The 23,253-nt window shown below is 59.2% G+C and overlaps 1 protein-coding gene across 3 annotated transcripts in view; it reads left to right on the top strand.

The window, feature by feature from the left end:
- DOCK4 (dedicator of cytokinesis 4) overlaps window positions 1–23,253 on the top strand; it is a 165,242-nt gene that overhangs the window by 84,766 nt on the left and 57,223 nt on the right. For all 3 annotated transcript variants that reach the window (XM_084897150.1, XM_084897152.1, XM_084897151.1), the window contains exons 7-17: window positions 178–262; window positions 3,120–3,271; window positions 4,907–4,988; window positions 6,523–6,583; window positions 7,561–7,693; window positions 9,507–9,595; window positions 15,394–15,519; window positions 18,103–18,227; window positions 18,841–19,003; window positions 20,991–21,097; window positions 22,898–23,054. In XM_084897150.1, the coding sequence (XP_084753276.1) occupies window positions 178–262; window positions 3,120–3,271; window positions 4,907–4,988; window positions 6,523–6,583; window positions 7,561–7,693; window positions 9,507–9,595; window positions 15,394–15,519; window positions 18,103–18,227; window positions 18,841–19,003; window positions 20,991–21,097; window positions 22,898–23,054 (1,280 nt within the window). The remainder of the gene's footprint in view (window positions 1–177; window positions 263–3,119; window positions 3,272–4,906; window positions 4,989–6,522; window positions 6,584–7,560; window positions 7,694–9,506; window positions 9,596–15,393; window positions 15,520–18,102; window positions 18,228–18,840; window positions 19,004–20,990; window positions 21,098–22,897; window positions 23,055–23,253) is intronic.

A 23,253-nucleotide genomic window follows, 5' to 3' on the forward strand; every position in this document is an offset into this window, starting at 1 on the left:
GACACTGGCAGGAGGGTGGTGAGGGCCTGGGGTGGGGGAGGCAGGGGCTGGCTAGATGGGGTGAATGGGTGGGGGGAGGGACATGTGTAATACTTTCCACAATAAAGATCTAAAAACAGATTAATTAGTTAAAAAAAAGCGTCTTTTCTCCCCAACGTCTTTTCTCTCTGCTCTCAGGCAGCTGGGCCTGGACCTGGTGCCCCGGAAGGAGTACGCGATGGTGGACCCCGAGGACATCAGCATCACCGAGCTCTACCGCCTGGTGGGTGCCGGCGTGTGGGCGCAGCTCGCTCCCGGTCTTGTGGTTTCCATGGCGCTCGCTGTACTTAATTTTGCAGGAACAGGCTGTTCCCGGTGTAATCCGGAGCGGGGAAGGGGGGTGAGCGCTGAGGTGACCGTGCCCTGAGCATGGAACTCCGACGCTCCCCTGTCCCAGACCGATGGGGTGACCCCACTCGGCCCTCCGCTCCCGGGACCAGGGCGGAAACCCAGACGTGTTTCTGTTGTAGATCTTTGTGGTTTTGCCTGGTCTGGTCTAGAGAAATGCTTGCAAGCCGTGCGTGCACATCTGCTGTGTGTCAGGACACGGCTGTGACGGATGGTGTCCGATCCTTCCTCACCCACACACACTCCCAGCCCCCAACATGGCGACCGACAGACTCCTGCCGGCATCTCCTGGGGCCCCGCTGCTGTTCTGACCCGAACCCTCCCACCCCCAGTCCGGCCCTCGGGGCTGAGCCATGGGGAAGGCCCAGACAGCTGGACCTGGCTTCCCCTCTGCCCTGCCCCGGCTCTGTGGTCTTGGTCTCACTGCTTCACCTCAGAGCCTCCATGTCTTCCTCTGGTCATTGGGGTGTGATCCGGATCCCGTGGTTATCATGGACGTCACATGGGGAACGCATGTAGAAAGCCTCTCCCTGGCAGACGAAGTTTGCTGAGGGCTAAGCATTCGGTCCGTCTCCACGTGTCCCCTCGCCGTTGGTTTATCCTCATTAGACGGGCGAGGTGGCCAGGAGAGTGGATACCTTCCACGCTGAAATGTGCAACTCGGGTTGGCTCTGTCTAATAACGTAAACAGGAAAGGCTTGGCCATGCTGGGCATTTCCTTCTCTCTCCATACGCCAGTCCGGAGGCGTTCTGGGCTTGGTGGTGGGTTCCTGGTGCCGGAAGGGGCCCGGGCTGTTGTCCTCCTGCTGTGCCGTGCGTGGCTCCATGGTCAAGAGTCCTTCCAAGCCCAAGGTGGCTGCCAGAGCCCCGCCATTGCCGCCCTCCCCCGCAGCGGGGAGGGAACGGTCCGGCTGCGTCAGGAAACCCCACACATCACTCGCACTTAGAGCTCACTGGCCAGATGTGGTCACTTCCTCTCACCGAGGCTGCAGTGTCAGACACCGAATCTGACAAACAGCCACCGGTGCCGGAGGCAGACACACATGGCCTTCCCTGGTCTGATCTCGCGTGCCCGCAGTGTCGTCTCCGTTCTCTCATTATGGTCGCCCGTGGGATGGATGGCGTCACCGCTCAGCGTCCCGGTTGGTCGCCGGGGAGGGTGCTGTGCTGATGAGATTCCGGGGGTCAGGTGGTCTAGTTCTCCCCTCCCTCCCCACACGGCGGGCTTGTATCTGTCCTGTGGCAGCTCCGGCGATGGGGTGCCCTGGTAGGTAGCTCCATGCCGGCGAGGCTGTTTCTGCGCTGGCCCATCCTGGCACAGTGCAGACGCCCAGCTGTGTGTGGGGTGAGTGGTCGGTCCCCCGTCTCCTCACTGCTGGTCCTGCCCCCGCGGGAGCCTGGCTGGCTGTAGGAGGACGGAGAGGACAGTGGACGCAGGCGCGGTGCCGGCAGACACCTGGCTGGCTCCCTCGGTCTGTGTCCGGGGCCCACGGCCGGTGAGAGCTCGTGCTCTGGGAATGGAGCCTCACCCCCCACGGCCTGCCAGAGCGCCGCCGGGATTGTGCGAGGGAGTCGCCTTCCAGAGAGCGTGGAGTTGTGAGGGGTGTGCCCTCGTCACTGCACTGGCTGGCTCCCATCCGTGAAATGGTCGGTCAGCCGTACGTTCGGCTGATTTTTAGGGACGACTCATCATTTCTCCTCGCCCTGGGAGGTGGGCCGGAAGCAGTCGGATCCTTTGGATAGCGGGCTTGAGTCGGCTCAGTGCCTTCGTTTTTTTTTTGTTTTGTTTTTAACACGAATGATGAAAAAAACAAGATTCCTCCATGACTTGCCAACTTGATAGTTTCATGCTTTAGAAGTTGGAAGAAAGTTTGGAATTTAATATCCCACTAGATTCCAAATCCAGAGCCAAAAAATAAAATTAAAAAAAAATTGCAGACGGTCCCCGGCTTATAAAGTTCAACTAGGGATTTTTTGACTTGACCGTGTGCACGTGCCAAAGCCATGTGCATTCGGGAGAGACTGTGCCCGGGGTTGAACGTTGACCTTCCCTGGACCACCCGTGGGCGGTAGGGGTCTCTCTCGTGATGCTGGGTGGGGGCGGCTCCCAATCTCAAGGGTCAGCACCTGTTCTGCACAGGGCTCTGTGCTGTCAGTGTTTTTGGATTTTGTGTTTGTGTGGTCACACCCCCTCAGCCCATCTGTGCTCCTGCTTCTGGGAGAAGTAGAGGAATGTGATTAATCTGGGGATGAAACTCAAAATACTGGCCCCACTGTAGGCCCCATGTACGTGTTCTGAGCAGTTTAAGGCGGGCCAGGCTCAGCTGTGGTGTTCGGTAGGTTAGATGTATTCAGTGCATTTTTAAAAAAATATACTTCTTATTGATTTCAGAGAGGAAGGGAGAGGGAGAGATAGAAACATCAATGATGAGAGAGAACCATGGATTGGTTCTGCCTCCTGCACACCCCACACTGGGGATCGAGCCTACAACCCGGGCACATGCCCTGACTGGGCATTGAACCCTGACCTCCTGGTTCATAAGTCGATGCTCAACTACTGAGCCACTCGGCCGGGCATCAATGCAGTTTTGACGTGGGCTGTTTTCCACTGACGGCCAGCGTGTCGGGAGGTGACCCCGTTGTGGGCTGGGGACACCTGCCCCGCACAGGACAGCAGGTCACCCCGCAGCTCCCACCGCCCCCTGACTGACCCGTGTTCGTGGTGCCCTCAGATGGAGCACCGGCACCGGAAGAAGGACGCGCCGGCGCAGGCCAGCAGCCACCACCTCTTCGTGCAGCTCAAGAGCCTCATGTGCTCCAACCTGGGCGAGGAGCTCGAGGTCATCTTCTCGCTCTTCGACAGCAGGGAGAACCGCCCCATCAGGTGACTGCGTCCCAGGGCCCCGGGGCCCGGTCCCGGGTGGGCGCTGACCAGGTGACCTGGGTCCTGGGCAGGCGTGGACCTGATGACCCGGATTGCAGTTGGGCGTGGATCAGACAACCTGGGTTCCCTGTGGTCATGGACCAGAAGGCCTGAGTCACGGGTCAGTGAGGACCAGGTGACCCGGGCCATGGGTGCGCATAGACCAGATGACCCAGGTCTCAGTCAGGCGTGGATCAGATGACGTGGCACGCATTCTTCTCTCAGCCCCACTTCCTCACTGGTAGGACCCTGTGGTGTCTACGCTTCCTACTATGTGGAGGCTCCCTGAACGTTAGACAGGACGATGGGTGGGGAAGTTAGACAGGACGATGGGTGGGGAAGTTAGGGGGAACGCAAAGGGGCTGTAGGATTGCTCTCGGGTGAAAAGGGACTGGCTATCGGGCTGTGTGAACCACTTTGTGTGGACGTTCAGGGAAAATCGAAGAGCTCCACGTCTGCTCGTTTGTCAAGGCAGCACGTGGTGGTTCTCATATTCCCAGTGTGTAGTTACCTCATCCTGGTCCACCTGGATCAGGCGACACCAGGAGACCTTCCCATTGGCGTTCGGAGCGGAGCACTGGCGGACATTTCCGTGTGCTGTGTGCACACCCGCTCTTTCCTCCTTCCCCGGGCTCCGAGGCTCACTGCTGCGGCTGTCCGGGGCAGGCTTTCATCGTTAGTGGAAACCTAGAATGGGTGTGTGTGTGTGTGCCTCAGACCTCCTAAACATTTGTTTTTTAAAGTTGAGCACAGCACCTACCAAATGATGTGATTTCTAAAGTGTGGTTCACTCACCGCAGGATGAATGTTTGTGCGTTTCCTCTAAGCATAGCTTCTCCTTAAAGAGTGATGCGCTTTCTCTCTCGGTGAAAGAGCTCCAGGCCTTTCCCGGGAGCCGCAGGCACGGACAGCGGGGAGACCTTCACCGCCCGCCCCGAGGTGCCCCCACGCCCGGCCTCCGCGCTGCTACCAGCAGCCACCTGACCTCTGGGTTTGACCCTCCTCCCCATAATAGCACCTGGCATCGAAACCTGATCTCTCAGAAGTTCATGACAGTTTTTAAAAAAATATGTTTTATTGAGTTTTTACAGAGAGGGATAGAAAGCTAGAAACATTGATGAGAGAGAAATATCGATCAGCTGTCTCTTGCACACCCCCTATTGAGGATGTGCCCACAACCAAGTTACATGCCCTTGACCGGAATCGAACCCGGGACCTTTCAGTCCGCAGGCCGACGCTCTATCCACTGAGCCAAACCGGCTTCGGCAGTTTATGACAATTCTTTCGGAAGGAACTGGGGTGGCACCGGTTCATGAAGTCCTGTGAGATCCAGGGGCACGCTTCCATACATTCAAAGTCGGTTTTGTCCGCACGTGTGTTCCCGTTCTCGGCTCTGCGGCTGCTGCTTCGCCGGTTTCGTCCGAAGTGAAGCCAGCAGTGGCTGTCTCGGGGGCGCTTCCGTTTTCTAGAAAAGCGCCGATGTCACAGGGGTGATCGTAAGGGTGTGGAGCCCGGGGGAAGTGCCCCGTCCGTCCTTCCGTCTGTCCGAGCGACCAGACAGCCTCCGAGACGCTGACCTTCCTTCCTCTCTTGCAGCGAGCGCTTCTTCCTGCGGCTGAACCGGAGCGGGCTGCCCAAGGCCCCCGACAAGCCGGAGCGGCACTGCTCGCTCTTCGTGGTGAGTGGGCCGCCCGCCCGCGGCGCTGGTGGCACGAGGGGGCGTGGGTCTCTGTGAGCAGAGACCGGGGGTGGCTCAAACTTTGTGAACCACACGCAAAGGCCAGGGGTGATGCCCGGGCCTCGGACCCGCTCGCCCCTGTGCTCCTCGGGGGCACTGGAGCCGGTCACACTCTCACCGGGCGCAGGGCTGGCAGCGCTGGTGTTGGCTGGGCTGTGGCTCGAAGTGAGAGTGAGTGAGGGAGAGGTTGACGTGAGAGAGGGCTTTCCCTTGAACTGTCATGTGACATCAGTAAGCCTTCAGGAAAGTCCGCTGTAGTATTTGTATGGACTTCAGAGAGGAAGGGAGAAAGAGAGAGAGAGAGAGAGAGAGAGAGAGAGAAACATCAATGCTGAGAGAGAATCATGGATCGGCTGCCTCCTGCACGCCCCCTTCTGGGGATGGAGCTTGCAACCCGGGCATGTGCCCTGACCAGGAATCAAACCGTGACCTCCTGACTCATAGGTCAACACTCAACCACTGAGCCACACCAGCCGGGCCACTATCATATTTTTAGAACAGGATGTAAACTATATGCTCCCATTACAGAAATGCCATTAAAAGTATCTCTGTTGATTTTTTGGGGGAATAAACACCTAACCTCATTTAGAAAGGTACTACGGAAAGTCCAGTAAATCTTTAAAAGTCACCAGTCACAACATGGTGAGACACAGCTCTCATTTCTTCATGCTGCCCTCTGACATCTTCAAAGCTTTGTGTTTGTGGGCGCTGGTGGCCTTGTGAGCTCGTTATTGGTGTGTTCTTATGTCCATCTCCCTTCCCCTGCCCCACTGGCAGCCATCAGCTTCTCTGTCTCCGAGGGTCTGCTTCTGCTTCGTTTTGTTTATTTTTTTTAATTTTTATTTTTAAAACATATTTTATTGATTTTTAACAGAGAGGAAGAGAGAGGGATAGAAAGTTAAAAAGATCGATAAGAGAGAAATGTCGACCAGCTGCCTCCTGCACACCCCCCACTGGGGATGTGCCCGCAACCAAGGCACATGCCCTTGACCGGAATAAAACCTGGGACCCTTCAGTCCGCAGTTCGACGCTCTATCCACTGAGCCACACCGGTTTCGGCTCGTTTTGTTCATTAATTGTTCTCCTTCGTTTGGATCCCACACACCCGTGCGGCCGTGCGGTGTGGGTGTTCTCTGACTTGTCTCACTCAGCGTCATACGCTCCAGGCCCAGCTGTGTTGTTGCGGCTGGCTCCATTCCCCTCTTTTCTCTCTCTGACCTCCTCCCTCCGTGCCCACCTGTTCACCGCCCGAGGCCGCGCCCACAGCGTGGATCTTCCTGCCGGCCCCGCAGGGAGCACGGGGGTGTCCGTACCTTCTGAAGTTAGCGTTTTTCCTCTCTCCGGGGGATGCCCACAGTGGCATTGCGGTGGGGCGCAGCTCTGTGTTGTCTGTTTTCCGCGGGAGGGCAGGGTGTGCGGGCCCTCGCTCGCTCCCCGGCCGGGCGCGGGGCAGTGACGGGCTCTGTGTTGGCAGGACCTGGGCAGTGGCGAGCTTCGCAGGGACGTGTACATCACCGTGCACATCATCCGCATCGGTAGGTGGGCTGCGGGGGACCCCGGGGAAGGCAGGCCCGAGGCCTCTGTCCTGGGACTTGCCCGCTGCCTGAATCAGAGAGACGTCAGAGCTGGAGCTGTGCTCCAGAACCCCAGAACCCGGGCTGGCCCCCTGGCCGCCCCACGCCCCCGCGCGGCCCGCTCCCCGCACACTCTTCTCGCCATCGGTACTCGCGGAGTTTGTTGTTTCTGTGTCATGGGGCTCCCTGACCATATTTGATTCAACAATTTTGTATTCATCTTTTTAAAAAGAATATATATTTTATTGATTTTTTACAGAGAGGAAGAGAGAGGGATAGAGAGTTAGAAACATCAGTGATGAGAGAGAATCATCGATCAGCTGCCTCTTGCACACCCCCTATTGGGGATGTGCCCACAACCAAGGTACATGCCCTGGACCGGAATCGAACCAGGGACCTTTCAGTCCGCAGGCACTATTCACTGAGCCACACCGGTTTTGGCCATCTTTTTTTTTTTTTTTTTATCCTCTTCCAAGGAGTGAGGATATTTTTTCCTTTTTTTTTTTTTTTTTTTTTTTTTTTTTTAGATAATGGACGGGAGGAGGGAAGAGGAGAGAGAGTGAGAGAGAGAGAGGCATGGATGTGAGAGAGAATCGTGGATCAGTTGTCTCCTGGAGCCGGGTTCGAATCCACAACCAGGCACATGTCCTGGAAGAGGCACTTTCTGCATGAGGGCCAGGGCCTCCGGGCGCCTTTGCAGGACCTCGGGTCCCGGTGTGGGCCGGCCCGGTCCTCGGGTCTCCTCCATGGCCGGGCGCCCAGAGTGAGCGGCGTGCTCGAGGTCAGGGCGAGGTGGTTGCGGAGGAGGGCCCCGGGCTGCAGCGGCATCTCCTGTCGCCCCAAACCCGTGTCCTTCCCGTGGCCAAGGACACGATGATGGGGTGTGCGCCTGGTGAGGCTGGGCCCGTGACCCTGGCCACGTCTGCTCCCGCGGGCAGGTCGCATGGGGGCGGGCGAGAAGAAGAATGCTTGTGGCGTCCAGTACCGGCGCCCCTTTGGCTGCGCGGTGCTCAGCATCGCCGACCTGCTGACCGGGGAGACCAAGGACGACCTCATCCTGAAGGTGTACATGTAAGAGGCTGCCCGGGGGGCGGGCGCAGGGCTGGGCCCGGGAGCCAGGACCTGCTGGGGCCCGTCTACGGACCTCACTTTACCTTGGTTACTTTTGTAAAGACCATCTGTAATAATAAAAGCGTGATATGTTAATTAGACCAGACAGCCAGACGTCCTTGCGGACAAAGCCGCGGCAGCAGGGGCCGAGGCAGAGGCAGTTAGGGGTGATCAGGCAGACAGGCAGGAAGGCAGGCGAGCAGTTAGGAGCCAGTAGTCCTGGATTGCTAGAAGGATGTCCAACTGCCGGGCCTGAACCGGGCTTCTGGTTTTCAAGTACGGTCACGTTCTGAGAGAGTAGGGCGAGGGCTCTCCGTTATCTCTTCTTTGGGGGGTGAGGGGCACAGTTCAAGTTCAGCTCATAACGTGGCAGTAAGAAAGTCCGTGGCCATTCCACATCCGAAATTGATTTTTAAAATGCACCTGGTTTTGGATCTCTCACTGTGAGCACCTCCCAATGGGCTCTGACACAGAGCTGACACTCAGAGGGGTGCTCAGAGCAGCCCCAAGGGAGAGGAGGTACACAGCAGGGGCTCAGAGCAGATTCCGGGGAGAGGAGGTACACAGCAGGGGCTCAGAGCAGATCCCAGGGAGAGGAGGTACACAACAGGGGCTCAGAGCAGATCCCGGGGAGAGGAGGTACACAGCAGGGGCTCAGAGCAGATCCCAGGGAGAGGAGGTACACAACAGGGGCTCAGAGCAGATCCCGGGGAGAGGAGGTACACAACAGGGGCTCAGAGCAGATCCCAGGGAGAGGAGGTACACAACAGGGGCTCAGAGCAGATCCCGGGGAGAGGAGGTACACAGCAGGGGCTCAGAGCAGATCCCGGGGAGAGGAGGTACACAACAGGGGCTCAGAGCAGATCCCGGGGAGAGGAGGTACACAACAGGGGCTCAGAGCAGATCCCGGGGAGAGGAGGTACACAACAGGGGCTCAGAGCAGATCCCGGGGAGAGGAGGTACACAGCAGGGGCTCAGAGCAGATCCCGGGGAGAGGAGGTACACAACAGGGGCTCAGAGCAGATCCCAGGGAGAGGAGGTACACAACAGGGGCTCAGAGCAGATCCCGGGGAGAGGAGGTACACAGCAGGGGCTCAGAGCAGATCCCAGGGAGAGGAGGTACACAACAGGGGCTCAGAGCAGATCCCGGGGAGAGGAGGTACACAACAGGGGCTCAGAGCAGATCCCGGGGAGAGGAGGTACACAACAGGGGCTCAGAGCAGATCCCGGGGAGAGGAGGTACACAGCAGGGGCTCAGAGCAGATCCCGGGGAGAGGAGGTACACAGCAGGGGCTCAGAGCAGATCCCGGGGAGAGGAGGTACACAGCGGGGGCTCAGAGCGGCCCCCGGGGAAGAGGGCATGCATTCCTGAGACCGGGGTGGAGTGGACAAGTCTGGCAGCTGAGCCCCTGGTTGACCAGGTGGGGTGTCAGGTGTGTCCTCTCACCGCCCAGGGGTGTGGCCGTGAGAATCTGAGCTCTCCACCCAGTGGCTGGGGTGTGAGGCCTGGGGGCACTCATACAGGATCGTACACCTCCTGGTCTTGGGGTGCCTGTGCTGACCGACGTCACCGCCAGGGGCTGCGGGAGCTGCTGGGCGGCGGGAGGACAACGCTGGGTGGTGAGGGCAGAGCCGCAGGCTGGGCGTCCCTGCGGGCCGGGCCGGGCATCCCTGCGGGCCGGGCCGGGCGTCCCTGCGGGCCGGGCCGGGTGTCCCTGCGGGCTGGGCTGGGCGTCCCTGCTCCCGGCCCCATGCTGACGGAGCCATGTCCCAGGTGCAACACGGAGAGTGAGTGGCACCAGATCCACGAGAACATCATCAAGAAGCTGAACGCGCGCTACAACCTGACCGGCTCCAACGCGGGTGAGTGGGGGCCTGGCCGGCTCCAGGGGGTGAGTGTGGGGGCCCCAGGAGGGTGAGTGTGGGGGGCTGGCTGGCTCTCCCGAGACCCCTCATTCAGGTGCTCTCATTGATGTCTGCATCGGAAGGAAATGGCCTGCCTTTTTCCCTCTGTCCACTCCCTAACTTTAGAACGCTCAGTCAGCGCTCTCCTCCGAGCGGCATCTGTGCTGTGATGGGCAGCATGCTCTGTGCTCTCTCTGTAAAGGGTTCTGTTCGGGCTTGAAGCGTTTGCTCAGGAGCATCCAGCCTTGGCCTCTGCGTGTGACCGGTCCCGGAAACCAGATGGCAGTGCACGGCCCCCGGTCCCTGTGGGGAGAGGCCGGGGGCACCGAGGGCCCTGGGAGGGCGGGAACGCAGCTTCTGGGAACTCACATGCCCAGGGCAGACGTGGCTTAGAACCATGTTGGCTGCAGTGTCATGTAGGTAACATGTGCATCTCGTTCAGAGGGGCCTGACACATGGCACTGGCTGGTAAGCTACATCACATGGTCCACAGCCTTGTCCCAGTCACACATGTAGCCTGGACCATGCGCCATAATGCGGCTCAGGCGGCCATGCCCTGAGCCTGCTCAGCAGACAAGCTTGGTGAATGTTGTTAGTGCCCTCCCCCTTCACACAGTGTTGAAGCAAAAGACCACACACACACACACACACACACACACACATGCACACAAACACAAACATGCACACAAACACACACACATACAAACATGCACACAACACACACAAATACGTACGTATATACACATGCACGCACACAAACATGCACACAAACACACAAATACGTATATACATACGCACACACATACACACAAACATACACACATATACACACAAACATGCACAAAAACACACAAACACCCATATACACATGCACACGCACACACACACACACACACCAAGAGGAAAGCCACAGGAGACTGCAGCGTGTGCTTTCTCTGCCACGAGGGGCCCTCCATCCCATGCAGCCCTGTCCTGGGCCGAAGGCGTGTTGCGGAGACGGAAGGGTGTGTGTGTGACAGTCCAGCTGGCCCGCCATCAGGAAAGCCAGGATTTCATTCAGCCCTTTCCTCTCGCACCCGCGCCCGCCCTGCTGGGCCAGGCGGACCCCAGAGAAACAAGAACTCGGGGTCAGTCCGGCCAGAGCCCCGCCCCAGAGCTGGCGGCCGGCGTGCTGGGCTGCGGGGCGCGGTGAGGTCAGCTTTCCCCTCCGGCTCCCGGGAGGCGGGAGGGACCGTGTCTGCGGCCTCACGCCCTGTGATGTGCCCGAGGCGGGCGTGCTGCGGGCCGGGCCGGCTCCCCGCAGGACCAGCCTGAGGTCATGCGTGTGCTCAGAGGCGGGATGGCGATCGCAGGAGCTCCAGGAAGGAAGGGGCAGAGTCTGTTTCCTGGGCGGGCGCTCACTCTGTTGTTTCTTAAACATGTTTATTGATTGTTGTTTTTCAGAGAGGAAGGGAGAGGGAGAGAGAGAGAACCACCAATGAGGAGAGAATTCTGGATCTGCTGCCTCCTGCACGCCCCCTTCCTGGGGATCGAGCCCGCCATCCGGGCATGTGCCCCAACCGGGACTCGAACCGGGACCTCCTGGTGCACAGGTGGACGCCCAGCCCCTGAGCCCTGCCGGCCGGCCGGGCGGAGCTTGGTCTGTTCACAGTCCACCGGCCGCTGACTCCTGCCGGAGTCCCGGTGAGAGCGGCCGGCGAGCCTCGGCAGCTTCGCTCCCGGGAGGTCCCTTTTCTGCTCGGAGCCGGTGGCATCGTGGAAAGAGGGAAAGAGACCTGGTCCCGGGGGTCCCGGACCCAGGGAGTCCCCCTGTGTCAGAGCCCGCCCGGTCCGTTCTGAAAACTGTCCCCGGGACGCGGTCCCCTCGGGCTCCGGGCGGCTGTCGAGCGCCGTCAGCCTGGGGTGCGGGCGCCGCGGGCCGTTCCTGACGGGGGCTCGCCGATGGGTTACTCACGGGGGCGGCGCAGCGCCCACGGGACCGCGGCGGGAAGCGGGAGCCGGTGCTCAGGCCGCCCCCGCGGGGGTCGCGTTGCCTGCGCGGTTTTCCCTGTGGACGTGGCGCTGTCGGTGGAAAAGGAACGGGGCCGTCAGACGCTTCCAGGCAGTGCTTTCCGCGCCCCCCTGCGGCGCTGGGGCCGTCGGAGCTAAGAAAGGAGAAGGAGAGAACCTGGAAGCGAGTTTGGAAAGAACGTTCTGCCACCCGGTTTCCTCTAAGCTTGGCCGCCGCCCTCCTCCCCCTCGGAGCTGTGGTCCGGTGCGCTCCAGGCGCAAAGGGACTCCCTCTCGGCCTGAGGTTCGAGTTGCAAAGGGACATTAAGCACCGCCTCCGCTGTGCTTGGAAGCCGGGAGGTCATTGCTAGTGGCCCGGGGAACTCTGAAAGACCAAAATGAAAACCACGGAGTTGGCACACCTCTTGGATGCTAAGTTCAGTTAAGTTCAAATTTCCTAAGCTCTGCTCTGCCTGGCCGGTGTGGCCCAGTGGGCAAGCACCGACCAATGAACAAGGAGGTCAGGGCACATGCACAGGTGGTAGACGTGATCCCCAGTGGGGGGCGTGCAGGAGGCAGCCGATCCCCGATTCTCTCTCATCATGGATGTTTCTCTCTCTCTCTTCCTCTCTGAAATCAATACAAATGTATTTTAAAAAACCCAGACGTCCTCCGGTAAGAATTTGAGACTAAAGCTGTGTGCGACGGTGACCCTGGCTGCGGTTCTGGGAGCAGCTGGCGGCCGTGAGTGTCACCTGGGACGGCATGCGGAGGGCGCTGAGCCAGGGCGAGTGCCCGAGGCCGGCCCTGTGACAGGAAACACCGCGTGTCAGAGCCACTGGCTCGGCTCCGCGTGTCCTGAGAGAGACTTCGGAATCTCTCCCTCCGGTCTCCTGGTTATGAAACCGCTTCCTGTACTCTGCACACGTCGCTCACAGCGGGAAGGACCACGTGCGCGAGTTTGGTCTGTGCGTGAGTGAGGATGTGCGTGGAGGCCGTCCTGCCAGCACCGCGCCCCCCCCCCCCCAGGGCAGAGGGAGGCGGGGGTCGGAGCCCACACCCGGAGGGCGGTTTCCCTCCCTGCACGGCCTGCGGTGGGTGTGGCTGGCTGAGCTGAGAGCAGGCTTTGGGAGACATGGACTGTGTGTGTGTGTGCGTGTGTGCGTGTGTGTGTGTGTGTGTGTGTGTGTGTGTGGAGGGTGCAGGGGGGCATTGGGCAACCTCGCCTCATGTGCCATGTGGTCCTTGAGTCGCTGTGACTGAACCGTGTGGCTCTGTGTCTGCAGAGTCGGATCGTCCACGCCTCCAGAAACTGCTTTCTAACCTTGGAAGTGTGCTTGTTGGTGCCACCTATGGGCCAGGCATGCAGCGTGCGTCCTTCGGGCTCACCTCTGGGATTTTCTGATTATGAAACTGCTCTTTTAAAGTCTTTGTTTTTAGTTAATTTGACTTGCAGAAATGTTGCAAGAAGAGTACAAAGAATTTCTGATTTCTCAAAGGCGAACATTTTTCTATATTTGTTTTATCCTTCTTGATTTCTGTTTTTTTGTTTGTTTTTTTGGTGTGTGTGCACTTATATACACATACGTATGTATTCATTCTTTGCATATATATAAATATATAGGGGTTTAAAAATAGTTTTTGTGTATATATGCATATTCTATATATATAGACATCTAATGTTACTGAATTGTTACAATCTTCAAGAGTTGTATATACACACGTATGTACAAATCACGCATACATGCATATCACACATACACACACATTCTCCGCCCTCAGCTGTCAGGCGTGACTCCTCTGCCCTCTGCTCACCCCATCGTGTAAGGCACACACTGCCCCTCAGCCTCCAGGGCTGACCCCTCCTGTCTCTCCCTGAGCCTGCCCAGCGCCTGCCCTCGGCTCTCGGCCCCGAGCTCCTGGCAGTGGCTCCGTGGAGTCCCCTCCCAGCGGTGCTGTCTCCCTCGGCGGCACCCCGGCCAGACGTCCGGCTTCATGACCGGAGACCCCGTGCTGGCCTCCCTGTGGACACAGCCAGGATATAGCCCCACGTTCTCTCCGGCCAGGCATGGGCCCAGATAACATATATGCTTCTAGGGCAGCGGTTCTCAACCTTCCTCATGCCGCTGCCCTTTCACACAGCTCCTCATGGTGTGTGACCCCAACCATAACATTCCTTTCGCTGCTACTTCATAGCTGTCATGTTGCTGCTGTTATGAATCGTAATGTAAACAACCATGTTTTCCGATGGTCCTTAGGCGACCCTGCCAGCGGCATTAGAAAGGGCGGCGGCATTAGAAAGGCTGAGAACCGCTGTTCTAATGTATTCGCTTTATTTTTTAATGTAAAAAAAGGTCTTTGTTGATTTCTAGAAAGAGGAGAAGGGAGAGGGAGAGAAACATAGACGTGAAAAAGAAACATCGGTTGGCTGCCTCTTCTGTTAGGCACCCCAGCCAGGGGCCGAGCCTGCACCCCGGGCATGTGCCCTGACCGGGAATCGAACCGCGACCTTCTGGTTCACAGGGCAGCACTCAACCGCCGAGCCACACCGTCCGGGCAGGGATTCCGACGGGAGCTTGATAAGAACTGAGGGTGTTGGTGGCCTGGTGGCCCTGGTGCCACAGTCCGCTGCCCCCTGCCCCCGCTCAGCATGATGGGAATTCTGCCCCAGGGGTGTGTGGCCAAGAGCTGCAGCTCTTCTCCCTCCGCTGTCCGTCAGGGACGCAGGGCCTCCCCACCGGCCATTCTCGTCGCTCGGGTGGCTCAGAGGCCGGGCTCCCTCCTCCACCCGCCCCCACCTGGGCAGGGGTGGGCCTGGGTGCCGTGGGCATCTCGGCGGCTGTGGACAGCACCGTCATGTTGCCACGGGGCCACGCCGCTGTGTCCTGTGCTCTGTGCACAGCACGCCGAACCCTACCACGTGGTCAGCGAGCTTGGGAGCTTTTTCCACTTTTGGCATTTCTGTCGCTATTCCCAGGTCTGTGCAGTTTGGTTCGCTGGTGGCAAAATGGCTGATCGAGTCGGAAATTAATTTCGCCAGCTACTTATAAATCGTGCTGCGCTTGCCATTTTTTTTTTATGTGAAAGTGCAGAATCTCATGGATTTCAAAGGACGCCGCGTCCAGAGCGGGTTCGCCCCACTTCCTGTGAGCTGAGAGCCCCCCGCGATGGGCCCCACACCTGCCTTCCTGGGCGGCGTCACAAAAACGGTGCTGCTGGTTACACACTCTGATCGACTGGTGACGGGGCCGTGAATGGAAATTAGAGACCAGCCCCTGACAGTTGGGTCTTAAACACCTAGGCGGATTGTTAAAAAGTTCAGTGTAGTGAGCATTTCTTCTGATGAAGGGGCCCGGTCTCCCCTTAGCAATCTTATTCTGGGGACTTCTGTTACCGGCCAGAAAAAAAGAGGGGTTGTAAAACCCGACGGATGGACCTGTTCTGTGAAATTAAAATTGTCACCTGATTCTTCGGCTTCTGTTGTTGGAAATCCCCGTTTCTCAAAAAACTCTCCCTGAACTTTCAACTTCCCTCCGTCAGCAACACGTCCCCTTTAACATGCTGTTTCCGCGCCGACCCATGCTGCCTACAGTCCACATGTACGCACGCTTTCCTTAATGTTTGCTGAGTTTATGGGGGTGACGGGTTGACAGACTCACAGGGGAGTCAGGTGCGCAGTGCTCCAGTCCCTCCCCTGGACGCGGCGGTGCGTGTTTTGTCTGCGTTATCGGAAATGGCCCGTGACCCTGCGCCCTCGTCTGTTCCAGGCCTGGCCGTGGCCCTGCAGCTGCTGCACGGAGACCTGGAGCAGATCCGCAGGGAGTACCCGTCGGTGTTTTCCCATGGCGTGTCCATCACCAGGAAGCTGGGCTTCTCCAACATCATCATGCCCGGTGAGCGGCTCGCGCGGCACCAGCCACGGGGCACGTGGGCGAGTTCTGTCCGTGTCTGACCCTCGAGACAGTTTTCCGATGCTGAAGCGTGCAGGTGGCGATGCTGACGGAGGAGAGGAGGCGCAGCAAGCCCTCGCTGACTGTTGTCGGTGGGTTCTGCGACTTTAGGCAAAAGCACGTATAACGAAGCCAGTTCTCCCGCAGGCGAACAATGGGTAGAAGCAGGTTCCGTGTCTGCGGCATCTCATCAGTCTAATGACGAAAGGACTCAACTCGGGACCTGCTGTGTGTGATAGGAAGCAGCCGTGTTTTAAACGTGCCTACGCTTGGATTATGTGAGGATAGGTGTCCTGGGAGGCGTGGCCATGTGTCTTTGTGACTGAGATCAGAGGGAACAGGGAGCTCGTGTCCAGAAAATGTTCCCCTCAGGCGGGAAGTGTCGGGAGGTTGCTGAGAGGAAGCCCTGTAGGTTTAGAGAAGTTACTGAGCAACATTTAACCTTTCTTGAAGGATTTTGTCACCAGACATACGTGTGTGTGTGTGTGTGTGTGTGTGTGTGTGTGGCCAAAACACACTCCGGAAAGTGTTTCTCGGTGGAGGAGATGGGGAGAAGGGGGTTCGTGATCTTTTTAGTGGGGTGGTCATGTTGTAACGTTTTAAAAATGTCAAATTGCTATATTGTGCACCTGAAACTAATATAACCCATATAATATTATATACCAGCTACACTTAAATTCTTTTTAAGATGAGGGGAAAAGGAGATTCACACTCTTTTTTATAAAATACTAGAGGCCTGCTGCACGAAATTCATGCACTTGGGGGTGGGAGGGTCTCTCGGCCCAGCCTGTACCCTCTCGCAGTCTGGGAGCTCTTGGGGATGTCTGACTGATGGCTTAGGCCCACTCCTTGCTCAGTCACAATCAGCTGGACGACAGCAGCAGCAGGCTAACTTACTGATTGGAGCGTCTGCCCCCTGGTGGTCAGTGCACGTCATAGCGAGAGGTTGAGCAATTAGCATGTCATTAGTATATTACACTTTGACTGGTTGAACGTATGACTGGACACAGCCTATTAGGCTTTTATTATATAGGATATTTTTATTCATTTCAGGGAGGAAGGGAGAGGGAGAAATAGAAACATCAATGATGAGAGAGAATTGTCGATCAGCTGCTTCCTGCACGCCCCCTACTGGGAATCGAGCCCGCAACCTGGGAACATGCCCTTGACCCGAATCAAACCCGAGACCCTTCAGTCCCCAAGCCGATGCTCTGTCCACTGAGCCACACCAGCCAGGCGAGATCCACACTCTTAAAGCAGAAGCCAAGCGGTAGTGTTTTCTCAGAGCCCCACAGCCCCTCCTCCACCAGGAAGACGGTGGAGAGAGCAGATGCAGAGGCTGCGGGTGCCCACGGGGTGTGTAGAAAGCAGGTTGTCTCGGTCACAGTCAAAACCACAGCGTGAGGGGCAGGTGCTCTGAGCGGCCCAGGCACAGCCGAGAGGCGCTGTGAGCGGGGCCCTGACCTGGAGCGGAGACCGACCGCGCCGCGCGCCGCGTCCTGTGGCCTCCCGGTGGGAATCGCCCAGAGGCCGGGAGAACACTGGAGTCTCTGGCCTGGCCCTGTGCCGCGGGCCCAGCCCTCATCCCGTGCGCGGGGCCGGAAAACGCTGCCCACAGAACGGGTGACTCCGTGGCGGTAATTCGCTCCTTTTCCTGCTGCGCTATAAATACCTGGTATTTCCTCTTTAACAAAAGGGAATGTGTCACCCCCTGGGAACCCACTGGACGGGCAGACCTGATACAGAAAGCACATTAACCGGGAATGCAGCCGCTGGGTCTCTGGGCCGGTGTCTGAACTGCCGCCCGGGCCGGTGCCTGGAAAACTGTGGAGCCACGTGACGCTCCGGGGCCTGAGTCACTGTCTGGGACGTGCTGCCCGGTGGGTCCGCTCCTGTGCGGGACGGGAACCGTCTGTGGAGTCAGGCTCACTCCCGGCTCTTCCCACACCGACTAACCAGCGAGGTGCCCGCTGTCCTGGGGCCTGGCCCCCCTCTGCAGCGCCCACGTGCGAGGGATGGGCTTTTTGTTTGTGTGTTCATTCCCACCGAGGATATTTTCCCATTGGTTTTTAGAGAGCGTGGAGGGGAGGGGGGGGAGGGAGAGAGAGAGAGAGAGAGAGAGAGAGGGAGGGAGGGAGGGAGGGAGGGAGAGAGAGAGAGGGAGGGAGAGAGAGAGAGAGATGTTACAGTACACGAGTGTGTTCTGAAGTGTCAGGCAGGCTTCTTGTCATCTTGTCGCCGCCGCACCCCATAAATGACAGGAGGGAAACACTGGGACATGGGGGCATCAGACAGCGCCTTGCACCGCACCCCCAGGGGCCCCCCCTGGGGCACACGCTCATGGCTGCGCCTGCGGCCTGCGGAGGCGGCCTGCGGGCGCGGAGCCGGGCAGGAGGGGGGCCCTTCCTTTCCCGGGAGAATAAGTGGAACAGGAGCGGGGGGCAGCTGCGCGTCCTGACGGGGCGCTCCCCGAAGGCCTTGATGGCCCCGGAGCAGAGTGAGACGGCTCCCCCCCCCCCCCCCCAGGTGAGATGAGGAACGACCTGTACATCACGGTGGAGCGCGGCGAGTTCGAGAAGGGCGGCAAGAGTGTGGCCAGGAACGTGGAGGTGACCATGCTCGTGGTGGACGGCGGCGGCCAGACCCTGAAGGTGAGCGGGGTGGGCCGGGCGGCTCCGGCCGGCGCCTCGGGCTCCTCCGGGGCGAGGTCCGTCCACTCAGTCATTACAAGGCCGTTCAGAAGGGAACGTGGAAGAGCCGAAAGGCCTGTACAGTTTAGTGTTTAGTTCACCGTGTCTGTCATTTCCCCCTGTGCGCCGTTCTGTAAGGACGGTATTTGAAAGCCGTTTCACATTCCCCTTCACTGGCCATAGCTTAGGGGACAGTACTGTCCTGTGGCCATTGGCGAACACAGAACACCACACCTATCGTCCTCGTGTTGGCGTTTTGGCCAAAGGAAGGCGGGAGCCGGGTGTGAGGGTGGGAGAGGGCCCGGCTTCCCTGTGGAAGGGCTCTGTGTGAGCCCAGGCCCCCGAGCTGCCCCGTGGGGGGAGGGCGGCGAGCTCTCCGCCGTGGACTCGACCTTCACGCTGGCCGTGCCCCGGCCCGCCTCGCCCACGTCTCCAGACCCACCGGTGCCCGGGCCCTGGGAGCCCAGCCTGGCAGAGCCCAGCCGTGGCCCGGTGTGCAGAGCGGACGGCCCCAGGGCGATCCCGGCCACGCTCACAGCCCTCCCAGCCGCCTCTGACCTCCCGTTCCCGCCAGGACTTCGTCTCCTTCGGCTCCGGGGAGCCGCCGGCCAGCGAGTACCGCTCCTTCGTGCTCTACCACAACAACAGCCCGCGCTGGGCCGAGCTGCTGAAGCTGCCCATCCCCGTGGACCAGTTCCGGGGCGCGCACGTCCGCTTCGAGTTCCGGCACTGCTCCAGTGAGTGCGCCTCCGGCTGGGGTGTGGAGGGGGGTCCCGGGGAGGAAGGGGGGTTCCGTGGAGGAGGGGGGCCTGTGGAGGGGGGGTCCCGGGGAGGGGGGTCCCGTGGAGGGGGGGATCTTTGGCCCCTGGAGTGTGGCTCTTCCACAAAACACCACGTGGGCATGCACGTGCAGGGTGATGGAAACTTTGTGGCCCATGCGCAGAAGTCGGTTTTCGGCTCTCCAAAGAAATTCCAATTGTACTGTTGATCTTTGGCTCCATGGACTAAAGAGTTTGCCAACCACTGGTCCAGAGAGCACAGGAGTGTCCCAGGATGGTCCCACGGAGCGAGGTCTGGGGAGAGGGAGGGAGCCACGCCGAGCTCAGGAAGGAGCAGCGGTGAGGCGGAGGAGAAGCGGGCGGGGTGAACGGACACTCTCAGGAGGGGATGAGCAGACGGGTCAGGGGCCAGGGCTCCCCTGAGGCAAAGACGGGGATTGCCACCACGGCTGCTCACTTCGTAAAGAATGCCGGCAAGTGCCCAGGTTCACGCTGAGCTGAATGATTGGAAAGGAAAACCCGGTGTGGTCACTCCATTTTCGGGGTCGGCCTCGTGCTGCGGCCGGAGCCGGGCAGGCAGGACGGCGGGGCCCTGGGAAGGGTCCTCTCGGGGGTTAAACGCAGGGCAGCTGTGAGGGAAGTGTCTGACCGTCGAGGTCACCATGCCTAACTGCCCCTCAGGTCTCCGAGCTGGGCTTTCGCACCCCGTGTCCGGCTCCACGTGCGCCTGTGGGGGGAGGAATGGCCTCCAGGCCCTGGCGGGGCGGCTCCTTGGTCAGAGCGCCGTGTGGATACACCAAGGTTGTGGGTTAGATTCCCGGTCAGGGCACACACAAAAACCAACTAACGAATGCATCCGTGATGGAGCAACACATCCATGTCTCTCTCACTCCCTTTTCCTTCTCTCTCTAAAATCCGTAAAAGACTAAAATACATAAATGCAGGAGGGAGTGGAGGGAACACACAGGCTCTCCGAACGCGTTCTCCGGGTCTGGAGGAAGGCAGCGGCGGGAACCGGGGGGTCTGGGCCATGCACCTCGCGTCGTGTGACCTGTCTCCTCGTCCACACACGTGGTTCATGATCCCGGCACCTCGGCCGTGTGATTCTCAGTGAGGCACCCGAGAACCCCGGCCCTCCTCCCGGCTTCCACGCCCGCCGGCAGCACCACCTCCAGCGTGGCTGACAGGCCCCAGGGCCTGTGCCCTGACCAGGAATCAGACTGTGAGCTCCTAGTTCCTAGGCTGATGCTCAACCACCGAGGCCCACTGGCCGGGCTGGAGACCCCTTCCCACGAGGAGCAAGCGAAACACTGCACTTCACGTGTCCTCGCTCACACGTGCAGTCACAGGTGTTTCTTGAGCACCTTCTACGGCCTTGGCACTCACTCCTGGAGACACCAAGCTTAGAGTAAAACACAACAGAGAAGACACCTGCCCTCCGTGGAGCCTGCATCCCCACGTTGGGGGTGGGCTGTGATAAGGAAAGGGCGAGCCCTAACCGGCGTGGCTCAGTGGATAGAGCATCGGCCTTCGAACTCAAGGGTCCCAGGTTCGATTCCGGACAAGGGCATGTACCTTGGTTGCAGGCACATCCTCAGTAGGGGGCGTGCAGGAGGCAGCTGATCGACATTTCTCTCTCATCGATGTTTCTAGCTCTCTGTCCCTCTCCCTTCCTCTCCATAAAAAAAATCAATAAAATGTATTTAAAAAATCCTTTAAATTAAAAAAACAGAAAGAAATGGGTGATACACAAATGAAAAGAGAATATCCATCGTTTCAGACAGTGAGCCCCAGGAAGCAGGTTGGTCAGGAATGGAAATTGTGCCGAAGGGGCGGGCAGGGGTGCGGGGGCTGCTGCAGACCGAGCTCCCCTGATGCCCGGGCATCGCCGAGTCAGCAGGGGCTTCCCTGAGCCACACGCCGTCCCGTCTCTGTCTCTCCACAGCGAAGGAGAAGGGCGAGAAGAAGCTGTTCGGCTTCTCCTTCATCCCCCTGATGCAGGAGGACGGCCGGACGCTCCCGGACGGCACGCACGAGCTCATAGTGCACAAGGTGAGGCGGCGGGGCCAGCGGGGCGGGGGCCGGTGGGGCGGGCGGGGCGGGCGGGGGGGCGGGCGGGGGCGGTGAGGCGGCCCCGTGGCCCCCACCGTGCCGGGCTCCACATGGAACCACCAGTGGCTTAGGGCGGAGCTGGGTTTGCCCCGGGGTGACACAGCCGTCTGTCCGCTCCGGGCAGTGTCGTTTCTTTGTGCTTTAGGATTAGCTAGCTCAGCCCCGCTGGTGTGGCGCAGTGGTTGCACCAAGAGGTCACCCGTGTGATTCCCGCTCAGGGCACAGGTTCAGGTTACAGGTTCGACCCCAGGAGAGGGCATGCAGGGGGCAGCCGATTCATGCTTCTCTCTCATAGATGTTTCTTTTTTTATTTTCTTAAGTATATTTTATTGATTTTTTACAGAGAGGAAGGGAGAGGGATAGGGAGCTAGAAACATCGATGAGAGAGAAACATCGACCAGTTGCCTCTTGCACACCCCCTACTGGGGATGTGCCCGCAACTAAGGTACATGCCCTTGACCGGAATCAAACCCGGGACCTTTCAGTCCGTAGTCCGACGCTCTATCCACTGAGCCAAACCGGCTCCGGCTCTCATAGATGTTTCTGTCTCTCCCTCCCTCTCCCTTCCTCTCTGAAATCAATAAAAACATGTTAAAAACCCCAACATCCCGATGCTGTGGGAGTGAGGAACACGCCGGAAGCCCCCGAGGACGCGGAAGGCCAGGCCGGGAGACAGACGGGCAGTGTCCGTGGGAGGCTCGCCTTGAGGGGTCGCCCTGGGCAGGCCCCGTGGGTGCGCCAGCAGCCTGGCCCGTGCCCAGGCCCTGGTCCTCTCGCAGGAGAGAGGGTGGGCCCCTCCGCGGGCAGATGTCCGTCTCCTCTGTCGCGTTCCCGCACGGAATGACGGCCCCGGCCTGGAGGGAGAGCTGCAGGAGGAGCAGGAGGCCGCCTGTGTTAGATCTGCCGTCTCCTGACGCCGGTGAGCGGCGTTTCTGGGCGGGAGAGAGCCCCTCGGCATGGGGGTCCCATTCCCCCTCAATGCCGTCTCCTCCTGCCTTCGTTCTCTAAGGAAGGGGTTGTTTACAAGCTACCTCAGAGGAGCTGTGGAAAGAACTTGAGGAGGGGGAAAGGAGAAACAATTGTAATAATCTGAACAATAAAGATTTATTTAAAAAAAAAGAAAGAAAAAGAAAAAAAATACTCCTAGCCCTGAACGGTTTGGCTCAGTGGATAGAGCGTCGGCCTGCGGGTCCCGGGTTCGATTTTGGTAAAGGGCATGTACCTTGGTTTCAGACACATCCCCAGTAGGGGGTGTGTAGGAGGCAGCTGATCGATGTTTTTCGATCACCGATGTTTCAAACTCTCTGTCCCTTTCCCTTCCTCTCTGTAAAAAAATCAATAAAATGTATTGAAAAAGAAAAAGAAAAAGGAACTTGAGCATTTTCCCCCAAACCCCGTGCTGACCCATCCGAGGCCTTGAACCCCTGCAAGGCCCCGTGCACAGCGCTCGCTCCTGTGTCCTGTTCTCCTGACCCCTCAGGGCTCAGAGCGGGCAGGCTGTCCCCTGGGTAAGGACCATGGACAGCCCCTCGTGGGGCCGTGACAGAGCTGGGGGTCCCCCCAGTGGTCCCCGCCCGACCCCAGCCTGGTTCCTCTCCACGCCTCTGCTGCATGTCCCCTCAGGGCCGCGTCTCCTCATGCTTCTGCTTGGAGTGGCTCCGGCCACAAGCACGGCCTGGACACGGTGCTCAGTGGTTCTCCGGAGGCCCCCCTCACCCCCTTACCTCTGTTTCCGCGCAGTGCGAGGAGAACACCAACCTCCAGGACCCGGCCCGCTACCTCAAGCTCCCCTTCTCCAAGGGCCTGCTCCTGGGGACTGGCACCCCCGCCCCCAAGGCTACGAAGGAGTCCTTCTGGATCACGTCCTTCCTCTGCTCCACCAAGCTCACTCAGAACGGTAGCGCCCGCCCCGGCGAAGGGCTGCGTCAGGGCGGGGGGCTGGTGGGCATCGTCGGTCACCTGCCTGCCCTTCGGATGCTGGAGACGGGCCCCACCCCTCCAGGGGGATGCCCAGTGACACGGAGACCGTCCTGACCCAGGCTCTGTGCCATGCATGTCCTGCCAGGGCCTCAGAATGACCCGGTGTTGGAGCCCAC

This window comes from Pipistrellus hanaki, assembly GCF_964339955.1.
Source record: "Pipistrellus hanaki genome assembly, chromosome: 10".
In the NCBI taxonomy this organism is placed as follows: Eukaryota; Metazoa; Chordata; class Mammalia; order Chiroptera; family Vespertilionidae; genus Pipistrellus; species Pipistrellus hanaki.